The sequence below is a fragment of the Miniopterus natalensis genome, chromosome 3 (assembly GCF_054644295.1).
Source record: "Miniopterus natalensis isolate mMinNat1 chromosome 3, mMinNat1.hap1, whole genome shotgun sequence".
In the NCBI taxonomy this organism is placed as follows: Eukaryota; Metazoa; Chordata; class Mammalia; order Chiroptera; family Miniopteridae; genus Miniopterus; species Miniopterus natalensis.
Window position 1 is genome coordinate 15,332,708 of NC_142083.1, and position 16,123 is coordinate 15,348,830.

At 36.7% G+C, this 16,123-nt stretch overlaps 1 protein-coding gene across 2 annotated transcripts in view; it reads left to right on the forward strand.

Annotated features, from left to right (window-relative positions):
* The window catches only part of CDH10 (cadherin 10), a 125,430-nt gene that overhangs the window by 37,207 nt on the left and 72,100 nt on the right, over positions 1 to 16,123 (forward strand). For both annotated transcript variants that reach the window (XM_087815334.1, XM_087815335.1), the window contains exon 2: positions 15,331 to 15,686. In XM_087815334.1, coding sequence (XP_087671460.1) covers positions 15,456 to 15,686 — 231 coding nt within the window. In that variant the 5' untranslated portion in view covers positions 15,331 to 15,455. The remainder of the gene's footprint in view (positions 1 to 15,330; positions 15,687 to 16,123) is intronic.

Genomic DNA, 16,123 nt, shown 5'->3' on the forward strand with positions numbered 1-16,123 from the left:
GATTTTTGAGTAGGGTTTCTTCTACTTAGCATAATGCATTTGAGGTTCATCTATGTTGCTGCGTATATCAATATTTCTTAGTTTTTTATAGAGAATGAGGGTGCCGTTGTATGAACGTATCAAAGCTTGTTGGTCCATTTACTCGTTTGAGAACATTTGGGTTGTTTCTAATTTTTGATGATAATGAATAATGCGGGTACACCATTTATATATGTTTCTATGTGAACAAATGTTTTTATTTCTCCTGAACAGACATCTAGGATGGGAAGGCTATATCAACTAAGGGCATGCTTAACATTTTAAGTAATTGCAGTTTGTTTCCTAAAGTGGCAATAATATTTTGCATTCCCACCAGCAAGGTATAGACGAATCATTAGCTCTGCATCCTTGCCCGCACTTGGTAATGTAATTTTTAAATCTTATTTTGGCTATTTTAATGCAATTTAGTAGTATATATTGTGGTTTTAATTTTCAGATTTTTATTACATAATAGTGAATGATGCTGAGCATCATTTTATGTGCTTATTTGCCATCTGTATATTTTTGTAGTTACAAAGTTTTCCGCCATTTTTTAAAAATGTATCATTATTGTTGAAAGTGTTACAGATGTCCCCCTTTTTCTCCCCATTAAACCCCTCCACTCTGCATCCACCCCACCCCCAGGCCTTCCGCATACCAATGTCTCAGTCCATCGGTTATGCATATAAGCATATAAGTTCTTTGATTAATCTCTGCCCAGTCATTCCCCAACCCCAGCCTTCCCTCTGAGATCCCTCAGTCTGTTCCATGCTTATATGTCTCTGAATCTATTTTGTTCGTTTATTTTGTTTATTAGATTCCACATATAAGTGAGATCATGTGGTACTTGTCTTCCTCTGACTGACATATTTCACTTAGCATAATACTCTCCAGTTCCATCCATACCGTCCCAAAGGATAAAAAATCCTTCTTCTTTACAGCTGCATAGTACTCCATGGTGTAAATGTGCCGCAGCTTTTTTATCCACTCATCTACTGATGGGCACTTGGGCTGTTTCCAGATCTTAGCTATTGTAAACTGCGCTGCTATGAACATAGGGGTGCGTAAGTTCTTTGTGATGGGGTTTCGGGTTCCTTAGGATATATTCCTAGAAGTGGGATCACTGAGTCAAATGGCAGGTCAATTTTTAATCTTTTGAGGAACCTCCATACTGCTTTCCATAGTGGCTGCACCAGTCTGCATCCCACCAGCAGTGCACTAGCTTCCCTTTTCTCCACACTCTTGCCAGCCTTGATATGTTGATGGTGCCATTCTGACAGGTGTGAAGTGATACCTCATTGTGGTTTTAATTTACATCTCTCTGATGATTAGGGACATTGAGCATTTTTTCATGTGTCTCTTGGTCATCTGTATGTCCTCTTCAGAGAAGTGTCTATTTAGGTCATTTGCCCATTTTTTTAATTGAATTTTTTGTCTTCCTTTTGTTAAGTTGAGTTCCTTATATATTTTGGATACTAACCCTTTCTCAGATGTGTCATTGACAAATATGTTCTCCCATACACTGGGCTCCCTTTTCACTTTGTTGATGGTTTCTTTAGCTGTGCAGAAGCTTTTTATTTTGATGCAGTCCCATCTGTTTCTTTTCTCCTTTGTTTCTCTTGCTCTAGGAGATGTATCGGCAAATATATTGCTTGAGAGATGTTTGAGATTTTGCTGCCTATGTTTTTCTCTAGGATTTTTATGGTCTCAATACTTACATTTAAGTCTTTTATCCATTTTGAATTTACTTTTGCGTATGGTGTAAGTTAATGGTCTAGTTTCATTTTTTTGCATGTACTTATCCAATTTTCCCAGCACCATTTATTGAAGAGACTGTCTTTACTCCATTGTATGCTCTTGCCTCCTTTGTCAAATATTAATTGACCATAATGGCATGGGTCAATTTCTGGGTTCTCTGTTCTGTTCCACTGATCTGTATGTCTGTTCTTGTGCCAGAAGCAGGCTATTTTGATTACAGTGGCTTTGTAGTATAACTTGATATCTGGTATTGTGATCCCTCCAACTTTGTTCTTCTTTCTCAGAATTGCTGTGGCTATTTGGGGTCCTTTTTGGTTCCATATAAATTTTTGAAGTGCTTGGTCTAGATCTGTGAAACATGCTGTTGGTATCTTAATAGAGATTGCATTAAATTTATAGATTGCTTTGGGTAGTATGGACATTTTAATGATGTTAATTCTTCCAGTCCATGATCATGGAATATTTTTCCATTTGTTAATATCTTCCTCTATTTCTTTTTTCAGTGTCCTGTAGCTTTCTGAGTAAAGGTCTTTTACATCTTTGGTTAAGTTTTTTCCTAGATATCTTATTTTTTTAGTTGCAATGATTAATGGGATTGCTTTTTTAGTTTCTCTTTCTGACAGTTCATTATTGGTGTATAAAAATGACATCCATTTCTGGGTGTTAATTTTGTATCCTGCTACCTTGCTGAATTCATTTATTAAATCTAGAAGTTTTTTGGTGTAGTCTTCAGGATTCTCTATGTACAATATCATGTCATCTGCAAATAATGACAGTTTTGTTTCCTCCTTTCCAATTTGGATGCCTTTTATGTGTTCTTCTTGTCTGATTGCTGTGGCTAGGACTTCCAGTACTATGTTGAGTAAGAGTGATGAAAGTGGCCCGGCCGGACGTGGCTCAGCGGTTGAGCATCAACCTGGGATCTAGGCGATCGGGGTTCAATTACTGGTCGGGGCACATGCCCGGGTTGTGGGCTAGGCAGCCGATCAATGACTCTCTCATTATTGATGTTTCTGTCTCTCTCTCTCACCCTCCTTTCCTCTCTCTGAAATGAATAAAGATATATATATATATAAAATAAGTGGTGAAAGTGGACACCCCTGTCTTGTTCCTATTCTTAGGGGAAATGATTTTAGTTTTTGCCCATTGAGTATGATGTTGGCTGTAGGTTTGTCATATATGGCTTTTATTATATTGAGGTATGATCCCTCTATTCCCACTTTCCTGAGAGCTTTTATCAAAAATGGTTGTTGGATTTTATCAAATGCCTTTTCTGCATCTATTGATATGACCATGTGATTTTTGTCTTTTACTTTGTTTATATGATGTATCACATTTGTTGATGTGCAAATATTGTACCAGCCTTGCATCCCTGGAATATGTCCCACTTGGTGATGGTGTATGATCTTTTTAATATATTGCTGGATTTGATTTGCCAGTATTTTGTTGAAGATTTTAGCATCTATGTTCACCAGGGATATTGGCCTGTAATTCTCTTTCTTTGTGATGTCTTTATCTGGTTTTGGAATTAGGCTATTCCTGGCTCGTAAAAAGAATTTGGAAGTGTTCCTTCCTCTTGGATTTTTTGAAATAGTTTGAGGAGGATAGGTGTTAATTCTTCTTTGAATGTTTGGTAAAACTCCCCTGTGAAGCCACCTAGGCCAGGGCTTTTGTGGGCTTGGAGCCCTTTGATTACTGCTTCCACTTCATCAGCAGTTGTCGGCATATTAGACTTTCTGATTCTTCCTGATTGAGTTTTGAAAGGTTGTATTTTTCTAGGAATGTATCCATTTCACCCAGGTTGTCTAGCTTGGTGACATATAGTTGTTCATAGTATTTTTTACAGTCCTTTGTATTTCTGTTGGGTCAGTTATTATTACATCTCTTTTGTCTCTGATTTTGTTTATTTAGGTTCTCTTTCTTTGTTTCTTGATGAGTCTGGCTAAAGGTTCATCAATCTTGTTTTTCTTTTCAAAGAACCAGCTCTTGGTTTCATTGATCTTTTGTATTGTTTCTTTAGTCTCTCTGTCATTTATATCTGCTCTGATCTTTATTATTTCTTTCCTTCTGCTTACTCTGGGCTTTTCTTGTTGTTCCCTTTCTAAGTTTTTAAGTTGTAGGGTTAAAGAATCTATTAGAAGTTTTTCTTGATTTTTGAGGTAGGTTTGTAGTGCTGTGAACTTCCCTCTCAAGACTGCTTTAACATTTCCTGTAATGCTGGTTTTGTAGTGATAGTCTTTTAACCTTTTTTGTCTGGGAAGCATTTTATTTCACCATCCAGCTTGATTGATAATCTTGCTGGATAGAGTAGTCTTGGTTTCAGATCCTTGTTTTGCATTAACTTCAATACTCATGCCATTCCCTTCTGGCCTGTAGAGTTTCTGCTAAGAACTCAGATGACAGCCTTATGGGATCTCCTTTGTAGGTAACAGATTGCTTTTCTCTTGTTGCCTTGAGATTCTCTCTCTGTCTTGGATTTTTGACATTTTAATTATGATGTGTCTGGGCATGGGCATCTTTGGATTCTTCTTGCTTGGGACTCTCTGTGCCTCCAGTACCTGTGTGCCTTTTTCCTTGACCAGGTTAGGGAAGTTTTCTGCCATTATTTCATCATCAAACAGGTTCTCTAACTTCTGCTTACTTTCGACCTCCTCTGGCACTCCTATAATATGAATATTGTTACATTTTATGCTGTCCCACAGCTCCCTTAGACTGTCCTCCTGTTTTTTGGTTTTTGTTTTTGGGTCTCTGATTGAGTGATTTTTTTCTAGCCTGTCTTCTAATTCACTGATCCGATCCTCAGTTTTTTCTAATCTGCTGTTTATTCCTTCTAATGTATTCTTTATTTCTGCTGTGTCATTCTTCATTTCTGACTGGTCGTTTTTCATAGTTTCCAAATCTTTTTTCGTGCTGTTGAACATTCTTACAATCAGTTTTCTGAACTCTGTATCTGAAAGATTGCTTGTCTCTGTTTCATTTGGCTCTTTTTCTGGGGAATTCTCCTGTTCTTTCATTTGGGGCTTGTTTTTTGGTCTCCCCATTTTGGCTAAATGATAGGTAGATCTGCTAGGATGCTCAGGCTTTTTGGAGGGTCTCTGGTACAGGCCAATGTCAGAGGCAGTTTGTGACTGGCCCTGAGTACCCCGTTTGGGGCTATCAACAACGCCAGGCTTGAGGTCTCCACTGCTGGGGCTGGGTGTATTTGGACAGGACCGAGATGCACACCAAAGTCTACTTTTCTAAAGCCCAGGTCCCAAAACAGATCAGGCAAAGACTCAAACACCCTGAGGTCTGCCTCAGTGTGCAGACCTGTTAATTGTATTCTCTTAATGAGCCTTAGGCTGTAGAAGCTCCACAGTGTGGGGCAGCTGGTTGTTATCAGTGTCTTAACAAACCTCAGGCTGTAGAAACTCCTCAGGCAGGAGGAGAGGCTCTCCAGCAGAGTGGGGCAATCGTGCCCCCCCTCAGGCAAAAGCGGAAAATTTGCCTCCCAAGAAAGATGTCACCCACAGTCTGGGGGAATGACTCTCCCCACACAGCTCCAGTCCACTCCACTCCCCCTCCGTCGGAGCCCAAGGTGAGTGGCTACACACGAAACGTTTTGTGTCGGCTCTTTGAGAGGGTGCCTACAGTTCCAGCTGTCTCTCTCTGGCAGACAGAAACCAGGATGTTTTTCACAGCCCGATGTTATGTGGGCACCTTTCTCAGTTATGGTCTCTTGGCTGGGAAGCCCAGCCTGGGGTTTAGGCCCAGAGTCCTCAGTGGGAACCCCCACGGCTGAGATCTCCCTCCGGACCTTCAGCTGCTGCCTGTGGGAGCCCAGCCAGCCCTCTCATGCCTCCAGTCTCTATGTGGTCTCCACTTTTCCTCCTTGGTTATGCAGGTGCTCTCCAGCTTGTCTTCAGTTGGTTTTCAGGATGTTTTTTCTATGTTTTAGTTGTAAATCCAGATTAGTCCCTGGAGAATGTCAGTGTAGCTTCCACTCAGTCCACTGCCATCTTTCTGAAACTTGCATTCTTAACTGTCGGATTAAGTTATAGGACAAAATGTTTATTTCTGAAGCTCAGTTCAAAAATACTTGACCATATGTTTGCTGCTAAGGTCAGGGCGAATTTCTTCACTGGGCAGAGCAGGCACAAAGCTTAGGGCCCTCGACACTTTTAGGAAGGGGCCCATGTAAATGTTTTAATTTCTTTAAAAATCAGAGGAAATAAATATGCTTTGAGGCCAAAGACAATGCTAATATCAATATTAATATATGTGTCTTTATATGTTTGTCTTGTTTTATATAGTTGCAAGATACATTTTCTATTGCTTTACAAGGAGAAAAGCCCATGAAGGCAAACTGCTCTGGCTAAGACAGAAAATTGTGGCTGAAGGATTTGATGATTTGAACTCCACATTGTAACAGGCCTGGGCCTAAATTTAGGTTTGAGCTTAGTCATGTTTGACTGTATCATGCGATCAAAGTGAAATTATTTGTTTGTGGGTACATATGCTCCTTGTATTTCCCCTGAGCTTAGCACACTCTTTTCCCTGTTTATAACCCATTAAATAGTCATGATCCATTATCCCAATTCATGGAACACAATTCCGTCTGATTGTGTTGCCAGACCTCAGTTCAACTCCTTCACTTATTTGTATCCAGCATGCACACCCGGACACATAATAGCAGTCTGCCTCCTCTTACCTGTGTGTGTGTGATGTAGGACACAATTTCCTCCAGAAAGATTTCTCAGACCACCTATGTTTGCATTAGGTGATCTCGTTACCATTCACACTGTTAATTCTTAGATGTTGAGAATTATTTCAGTTTTGTTCACATTTGAAAGTTTTCCTATAGCAAAATGTATGGCCCAGAGAGAATGCTCCGCACTCATTGCTGAGAGGACAATTCTGAGCCTCAATGAGCCCATCTATACAATGAAAATTCGAGATGCATTCCATTGAAAAAAATCACACACACATACCACAATGTACAAGTAGTTCACATTATCATATAGCCTACTTCTAATGCTTACAAAACTAATAGTATGTTTTAGAGTCTAGAGTCTATACTTAGGTATTGATACCTTAAAAATTAAAAAAATAAATATTATAAAATAAAGAAGTAAACCTTGTATTGTCTGTTTAGTTCAGGTGAAAACTGTTGAAAGTACTATTTAACACTGAGCCAAGCATTATGGAAAATAGAAAATAAATTACAATCTCGTCCCTTTCTGCCCTCATGAAGATGAAGTTTAACTAACACAATGCTATTCCAATTTTATATTTTAGCTGCAGATACAGACTTTAGGAGTTAATCCTCTATTAGGTAATAGGCCTCACATAGAGATAAGACAGGCAGTCTCAAAATGGGCTTTTTAGTATTGTGCAAATATTGAAGCATAATTAAAATTAAAACATAGTGCTGATAAAATTTTCTGTTTCTTTTATTTAAGCCTGACCGTCTCATAAATGCATGCGACAAAGATGTCTTATGATTACTGCGCTTATCCTCATGTAATAACTCTATTTATACTTTTAAATAGATTTTTAATGGCCAATAATATATCCATGTATGGTCTCTACCTTTGCTATTTTTCACAATTGGGTGTCATGAATATTTTTGCCCTTTCAGGTATAACAGCAACATCTTTTGTAATACAATTAATCCCAATTTAGTGCATATTCTACACACTCACATAGTGGACACACTAGTATATAGTGATTGTTTACACACTAGTTATTAGTATATGCACAGAAGGCCTTCCTTGAAGTAACTCTGAATGTACTAATAATACATTAAATGAGAAATGACATCCCATCCTGGGTAGGCATAGCTAATAAAACTCCCAAACTCTCTCCATCTCTTCATTCATTGATTTTCAGAAGCAGTTCAAGTCCTGGATCAAAGGAAATAGGGTACCAGATAGCTTTTACCCTAACATCTTTAAGTTAGGAGAGCATTCTTGCTGAGAGTATTCCTGCTACCGATTTCCACATAATGAAATGAATCCGAGCTACAGTAGAATGAGACTTCCACGAACAGAAGGTGTAATGTCACAGCTGTATTATCACTGCTCACTTGATCGTGGATCCAGTTACATCTGGGACTGTCACACTCACTGCTGAAGTTTGCAAAGGCTGCTGAGAGAGTCTCAAGAACACTTGGGTTCCACTCGTGAGCCTGTTAGCAGAATCTTAGAGAAAATGGCCATGCCAAGTTATGTGTCACTCTCACTAATGCTTCTCTTGAACGCTGCCATATGCTTCTCCACCCACCGCCCCAAATTTATATGGGTTATATGTGGTTTTGCAAATTATCATGTTAAGATGTTAGCACATAGTTTAACTGCGAAGTAGATTACTGGTTTGCGTGCAGGTCACATTCCTGGAAGATCAAATTAATTTCACATGGTTTTGCTTGAAGGGGAATTTTAATCTGAGAAGAACAGCAAGGATCAGAGCTTCTTGGAATTCTCTCTACATTGATAGTGATCTTAGCAATATACGACAATTTATACCTGAAACGAGCAAACCTTAGTCAATAATGATGTATTGATTGCCAGTTTGACTAATGCCTTGTGTGAGGTCTATGATGTTATATATAAATAGGATATAAGCATATGATGGGATAAATGGCCCTTGACATGTTGTGCTTTTTTAGGGAAAGGAACCAAATTTCCTTCTAATTGAAATATTTTAGAAGGAATAACAATATTCAATCCAATTCAGAAAATATTCATTGAACACAACGAGCAAATCCCAATATTCATAACTTCAGTGCAAAACATAATATCCTGATTTAAACTTCTAGTCTAAACAGAAAATCATATGCAAATGGATACTTAACATAGAGTGATGCATATTGAATGTAGAATTATATATTTTCTATGAGATTAGAGCACAGTAGGTAATGTGTAATGAACTCTTGGAAAATATAATCAAGCATATGGACCCACATTATTTGAATCCTTAGTGGAATGCTTTGATTCAATTATGTCACATAGTGCTTTATACAAGATGCATAAAATGGTATCAGCACATAAAAGAAAGTATTTAGTATGCACTGACTCATTTTAATTGTATAAACACACCTGAAAAATGTACCTTTATTTCTCACTGTTGAAATTTCATTAGACTGTATTGGTGCTATGAAACTCTAAAAGGATTAAAACTGTTCATCCATAGAGGCTTGGGTTTGGTCTCAAGAATCGTTAGCATTTTCCATTATGATTATAAATGGTAAAATTAAAGGAAAAAAGCTGGTACATTATGATCTTAATCAACATAATCAACTGACTGAAGAATGACTAATTCCTTTTATTAGCCAAGGATGGATTGTAGCTTAATTGATCACCTGTGATGTGTGGAGTCTTAATTAATAATTGAGATATGTCAAAATGCCTATTATATTATATTTTGTGATTTACTGTCCTTGGCTTCCTATATAATATAATTAGTACATTACGGAAAAAGCAGTTGTGATAAGTGTTTCAGAAGAATAATGAATTCTCTATGACCGTAAACATAAAATACTATTAAATGAGGCAACTGCTTTAAAATGTACAGATAAAGGAAAATACAGTTTATAGTATAAGCAGTAGAATAATTGATGTAATATGGGCTGATTTGAATCAGAAAGATTCTTCTGGTTAAAAAGTAATTCTGGAAAAAGACTGATTATTTAGAAATAATGTTGCGATCTCCCACGGTAGTCACCTTATATTTTATTTTTCCATCAGGGTAATAAGCTACATACCTGAGTTTTGAAGCACTAAACAAGAAAATGTCGTCAACATATTCTGAAGATGTTTTAGGTTTGGAGAGGTTTACAGCTTTGTTATTCAAAGTATGTGGTCTAGTCTCATTGACATTACAGGGGAGCTTGTTAGAAATGCAGAGTTTTGGACCCCACCCCAGACTTAGTCAATGAGAACAGAGCTATTTGACAAGAGCCCCAGGAGATGTGAATATATTAAAGTTTGAAAAGCACTGGTCTAAAAAAATTACAGAAATGTAGAATACTAAGGGATGGTTTAATAATTCTTAAACCTCATATAGTATTCATATTGAATTATTTTGGGGACTAAAATAAGAAGTGTGGTTTTGAAAGGATTTCTTGAAAATGAAATGTATTAACTGGAGATGACATTATAGAATATTATTAATTTTTTGCATTTTTATTCCAGGAAATATTTAAACTGTAGTCTTAACCCACTTGATTCTTTCTAATTATAACTCTATTTACAATTTCAAACAAGTGATCTCCCTTAAATAATATTTTCACTGTAAGTAGTCAGCCTTATTCAGAAGGATTATTTTGTAAATATACTAATTAACTTAGTTCAAGAAATGTTTACTGACACCTATATATACATAACAATGTGCTATTCACTAGTGAGGGAAATTCAATAAAGTATAATCATGTAGACATGGTTTGGATTATGTATTAATGGGGAAGTAGTTTATAAATGTAGGAAGTTACATGTCAGGCTTGAAATGAAATAAATTGGAAATAATATAGAATATTTTTTTTTAAAAAGTCATCTGGTTTCAGATGCTAGAATGAACTAAAAGTTCAGATGCTATCTTCCCAGTAGTAGACATGTTTAAAATTTTAATTGATTTGGGTTTTGATGAAGTGGATTTTGGAAAATTAATTTAGCACCCTGTAGGATATATTTTAAATAAGAAAGATTAAGGTTATGAAAATCTGTTGGTAGATACTGTACACTCTATTGCATGAAATGATGATTTAAAATAGTTCAGTGGCACATATAATAGGGGGAAAAAAGAGCTGAGAGCCAAGAAAAGAAAAGCCAATAGGTGTACTTGGTTTAATGGAAATATCAAAGATGTTTTGTATTTTGAGTCAGGTTACTGGAAGAATTATTATTTGTGGTATGGATAATAAAGGAGCCATGTTTTGAGAAGGCTAATTAATAGACTTCTAGCTACAGACCATACTGAGGAAGAATTAACATAAGAAAGTTAATTCTTGGTTTGTTTCACATAATTTCTTTCTTTTTTTTTTTTTTTTTTTTTTCGTGTGTGTGCATTGGTCAGTTGTTCTTTTTTTAAAAGCAGTTTTAGGTTTCTAAGAAAATTGAGAAAGTAGAGATTTCCTGCATACCCACCACCCCACACATGCGTAGTCTCTTTTCATCAATGTTTAACAGAATAGTACTTTTTTTTTAATTTTTTAACAAGATGAACCAAATGGATACATCAAAATTACCCAGAGCCCGTAGTTCACCGTAGGGTTCACTCTGGTGTGCGTCTTACGGGTTTGGATTAAGGCATGGAGGTGAGTGTCTGGCTTTGAAGATGGTGTCGCCCTGTCCTCGCTCAGGTCCTTCCTCAGCCCTGCCCAGCCCCTTGCTAATGAGCCTGTCACAGGCATGCATTCCCTCTACCTTGTTTCTCACTCTAGCATTTCCTCTTAGCTCTTTCTTAGGATTTCCATTTCTCTGCTTACATTGCCCATCTGTCCTTGCACAGTGTCTGCTTCACTCATGAGAATCCTTAGCATGTTAGTTTCTTTAAATCCCCAGTCTGATCATTCCAACGTCCCTGCTGTGTCTGGTTCTGACGCCTACCCTGCCCATCCAGTTTGTGCATTTTGCCTTTTGGTACGCCTGGTAATTTTCTTTTTCTTGATAGCCAAGCAGGATGTACTGGGAAACAGAGCTGTTGTAATGGTCCTTAGTAAGGAGCGTGAGGTGTGGGGCCGGGGAAGCATTCTGTAGCTGCCTTTCAGCCCCCCTCCGCCTCCGGACTGTGGAACTCACAGGTGCTCCCCAGTTTCTCTTTCCCCTTACTGGGGAAGGGATGGCCAGAGGGCGCTGGCTGAATTGGATATTTTTCTTCCCCCAGGGCAGTTGGGCTCTCATAATGCTGCAGCAGGTTAGGCTCTGGTTAACTAGTTTCTTCCGAGGGTAGGCCTGGTTAAGATCAGAGTGATCTGAAGTCTTTCAAAATGTTTGCTTTTCCCCTCCCCTTGTCTGAAGAAGCACGGGGGATTTTTCTCAGATATTTGCTGTGGAAATCAGGTCAAGCTGCTGCAGGTAAATCCCACAATATTGAGCTCCTACCTCACCCCTTCCGCCCCTGACTGGGTACCCCTGGAGTTATTAATTTTAGGAATCGTGCACAATTCATCAAGTCCAGTTCAGTTTCCTTACCCCATTACCCATTCTGGAGTGCTTTCTGCTCATGAGTGGGTGGTAAACCGTGTCCCTCTATTCACCTGTCACCTCTCCCATCTTGGGAGCAGTAGTGTGTCCTGTCTTCTCATCTCTTGAGGATCCAAAAATAGTTCAGCAAGACCCATATACTGAAATCTATAAAACATTACTGAGAACTCAGTAATGCATGTAATCCCAATCAAAATCCCCACAGGATTTTATATATAAATTGCAAAGTGATTATAAAAATTAAACTGAGCCCGGCCGGACGTGGCTCAGCGGTTGAGCATCGACCTAGGATCCAGGCGATCGGGGTTCGATTCCTGGTCAGGGCACATGCCCAGGTTGCGGGCTCGATCCCCAGTCGGGGGCGTGCAGGAGGCAGCCGATCAATGACTCTCATCATTGATGTTTCTATCTCTCTCTCCCTCTCCCTTCCTCTCTCAGAAATCAATAAATATATATTTAAAAATAAATTAATTAATTAAATTAAATTAAAATTAAATTGCAAATGCAAAAGACCTAAAATGATCAAAAATTTTTGTAAAAGAAGACCAAAGTTAGAGAACTAATATTATTCGATTTCAAGATTTCTAAATTACAGCAATTAAGACAGTGTACTGTTGGTATAAGTACAGACAAATGGATGAATGTAGGAGACTACAGAGTCCAAAATTAGACCCATATATGTAGACAACTGATCTTTGACAAAGGCACAGTGGAAACAGGATGGACTTTTCAACAAATGGTGCTGGAGCAAATTGGTTATTCATAAGCAAAACGAAAGCTTTCTATTTATATCTGGTAACATAAACCAAGAATTAGGAACTATAAAATTATAAAATAAAACATAAGAGAAAATCTTTTGACCTTAAATTAGGTGCAATCTATTAAAGAAAAAAATTATAAATCAAATTAATCAAAATTGAAAACATTTTGCTTTTTTTATTTTTATTTAAACTTGTTATTGTGTGAAATGATTTTATCAAATATTTATGTCAAGTATGTTTTAAAGATCTTAAATCAGTATTAAATAATGTATTTTGCTATAGACCCTTTAGGAAATTGATCATAAATAACAGACACGGGAACAATAATGAAGAAAAGATTCCATGCACATGTGGAGTGCCAGTTATTTACTAACAACTTTTACAAATAAAATTTCCATCTACTAATTCCCAAAATATCAGTGCTTAAACTTCCAAAATAATAGGTCATGTTATAATTGTATTGAAAATGATCACTGATATATAGTTGCTGGCAAATATTTTTTAAACGTATAAAAAGAGATGAAATAAGAATGACTGTTGCTTCAACAAGTTTTAAAGTTTTCAAAGAAGAGAGAACCCTGAATTACATAAGCTCTCCTCTAACTCTTAGGGAACAGTATAAGTTTATAGAAAATAACACCTAACACATCCTAAAAAGGCATGTTAAAAGACAAACATCATTTTGGTAAATGTTTCTATTACTTAGAATCCAATCAGTTTGAGTTTCTGTGGAGCCAGTGCTTTGTGATGTAACTGTTTTATGCATCAGATAATTTCTATGTTCTGAGTATAGCGTTACAGGATGTGTTTTAATACAATTCACATCTGTCACCTTGTACGCTCCACATGCTATGGAAAGCTCCACTGCCATTTAAAGCACTCAAGAGAAATACTGCTTTACCGTGAATCTTATTTCTAAAGCATGTTTGCATTAACCTTTAAATCTTCTTAATAATAAAGCAATAAAAGTAAACAGATTGCTTACAAATCATTGTGGATCAAAGCATAAATGTCAATGCTGGAATACTAAGAATGCATTGTTATGTTAGAGAAGTAGAACTCAATCCTTTTGGTCCCCAAACCACTTTATATAACATATTTTATTATATCCTAAAATAAAATTCATGCCTAACAGAAAACAAAACAAAGCAAAAACACAAATGGAAAATTTTAAAATAAAAAGTAATATTCAAACAATAATATAAGTGAAGAATAAAATTAAATAATTATAATTTTAAAATATGTTTTTTCATTCAAAAATGTTGGAACATAACTACTAGAGGAAGCCTGGTACTCAGATGTTATAATTCATTCATTCATTCAATCAGAGTGTTTATTGAGAATCTACTAGGCATAATATTTCTCTTTTCTAGGCACTGTGAAAACAATAGCAAAGAAAAGAGCGAAATTCCTTTCCTTCTATGGGATTATAGCAGGGTGACAGAACATATTCACAATAAACAAATAAAGCACATGCAGTATATTGGTAAATAAGACATGTTAGTGGTGGTTCAAGAAATTTTTGAAGGAAACGAGCATTATCCTGAAGTTGATTTCTACAGAGAAAAGCATTCCAGGAAGAGGGAACCATTGGAAAGGTGCAGGGTGAAAGTGAAGTGAAAGGAACACTGGCTGGAAAGGCCACATTCCAGGGCCCGGTGTGGGGGATTGGAGTAGAACATGAGGCCAGAAAAGTGACCAGAGTCACGAAACCAGGTGCGGAGTTGTAGGTCCTCGTCAGACGTTGGATTTTAATGAAAGTGAGATGGCAAGTCAAGTCACTGGAGTGTTCTGTGCAGATTTATGACGTGGTCTGACTGACATCTTAATGGGAGCACCTGGGCGGTATTGTTGATAAAGTAAGTGCAGGAAGGGCGGTGCAGGGAGTCGGGCCTCACGGAGCTCCAGCCCTGCAGAGTGCCAGTGGGTGTGTTATGTTCCCAAACATAACAACACGATTGAATTCTTCCAGACAATAGTGTTCATTATATTACAAATTGACTTGCTGTAGTAGTGATTTTTTTTTTTTCTATTTTAGGAAACTCTAGGTGTTCCATAAGCCAGTCTCTGGGGAAGTCTTCAGTGAAGGCACTCCTACTTTGGTTTTGTTTTTTACTTTACTTTTATGTTCAAACAGGATTAAATTTGAAGACACAGTGCCACTGTTTAAAAAACATTTACATACCATTACATTGCACAGCAGATGCATGTTTTCTGTAGTCTATTTATATCACCATTTTGTTCTTAATGTTTTAACTTATGTTAAATCACTCTGGAAAAGTTGACATGCAAAATTAACTACTTCTTTACTCTATATAGTGATTATAATTCCTGAAAACTGTTAAAATACCAAAGCAAAAAAAGAAATAAAAGCTCAGTGTGTCCCTTCTTTAGAATGTGTTTGAAAGAAATTATTTGCTATTATCTTTTCTTAAATTGTAGATGTGTTACTAGACAAGTAATGTTTCTCAGAATTAATCATTTTATGTAAAGGAGGGAAATAAATAATAGGTTGCCATTATTCATTAATCTTTGTCACATTAAGTTTAAAATGACAGGTAACATTCATAATGTTATCAACTGATTTTTTTTATTTGTTTGTTTGTTTGAAGCTTTTGGAAACATGTCCAAAACATTGATGAAATGTTGGAAACCAGTTGAAACACAGTAAAATTCAACCCAATACAATAGGACTGCTTTCTCTTCATCGGTGTTGGGAATTTTCAAGAAGTGAACTATGACAATATATCAATTTTTGCTACTGTTTCTACTCTGGGTATGCCTGCCATACTTCTGCTCTCCAGAGATAATGTTCAGAAGGACTCCTGTGCCTCAGCAAAGAATTTTGGGTCCACGCGTACCTAGGAGTGATGGCAAAATTCTGCATCGTCAAAAACGTGGTTGGATGTGGAATCAATTTTTCTTACTGGAAGAATATACGGGATCTGATTATCAATATGTAGGCAAGGTAAGTCCGTACTGAAATCGCAAATATTTACATTCTTTCCTTATGTGTCCTATTAAGGACAATTTGAAGGTCATCAAGACTATCATTCTCATAAATTTGATTCTTCAAATATTTGTAAAGCAACTTTTGTTTATGGAATACAAATGATAATTTGAAATACTATGGAATGAATATAACAAGATAAAGGAATTCATTTACTAGAGTTCTGTCCAATTTTAGAATTTGTAGCTCGAAATCAATGATAGTGACAAAACTATGCCAGTATAATAATTGAAGTGAAAATGCATATGTATAATATAAAATATATATAGTTTGCATTGCTGTTGACTTCTTTAGGGGAGAAAAGACATGTTTAAAAGTTGTTTAATATTCTACAGAAAGCGAAAGCAAATGTGATTAAAAATATGACCTAAGGCCAAAAAATTGCTTATTTATAA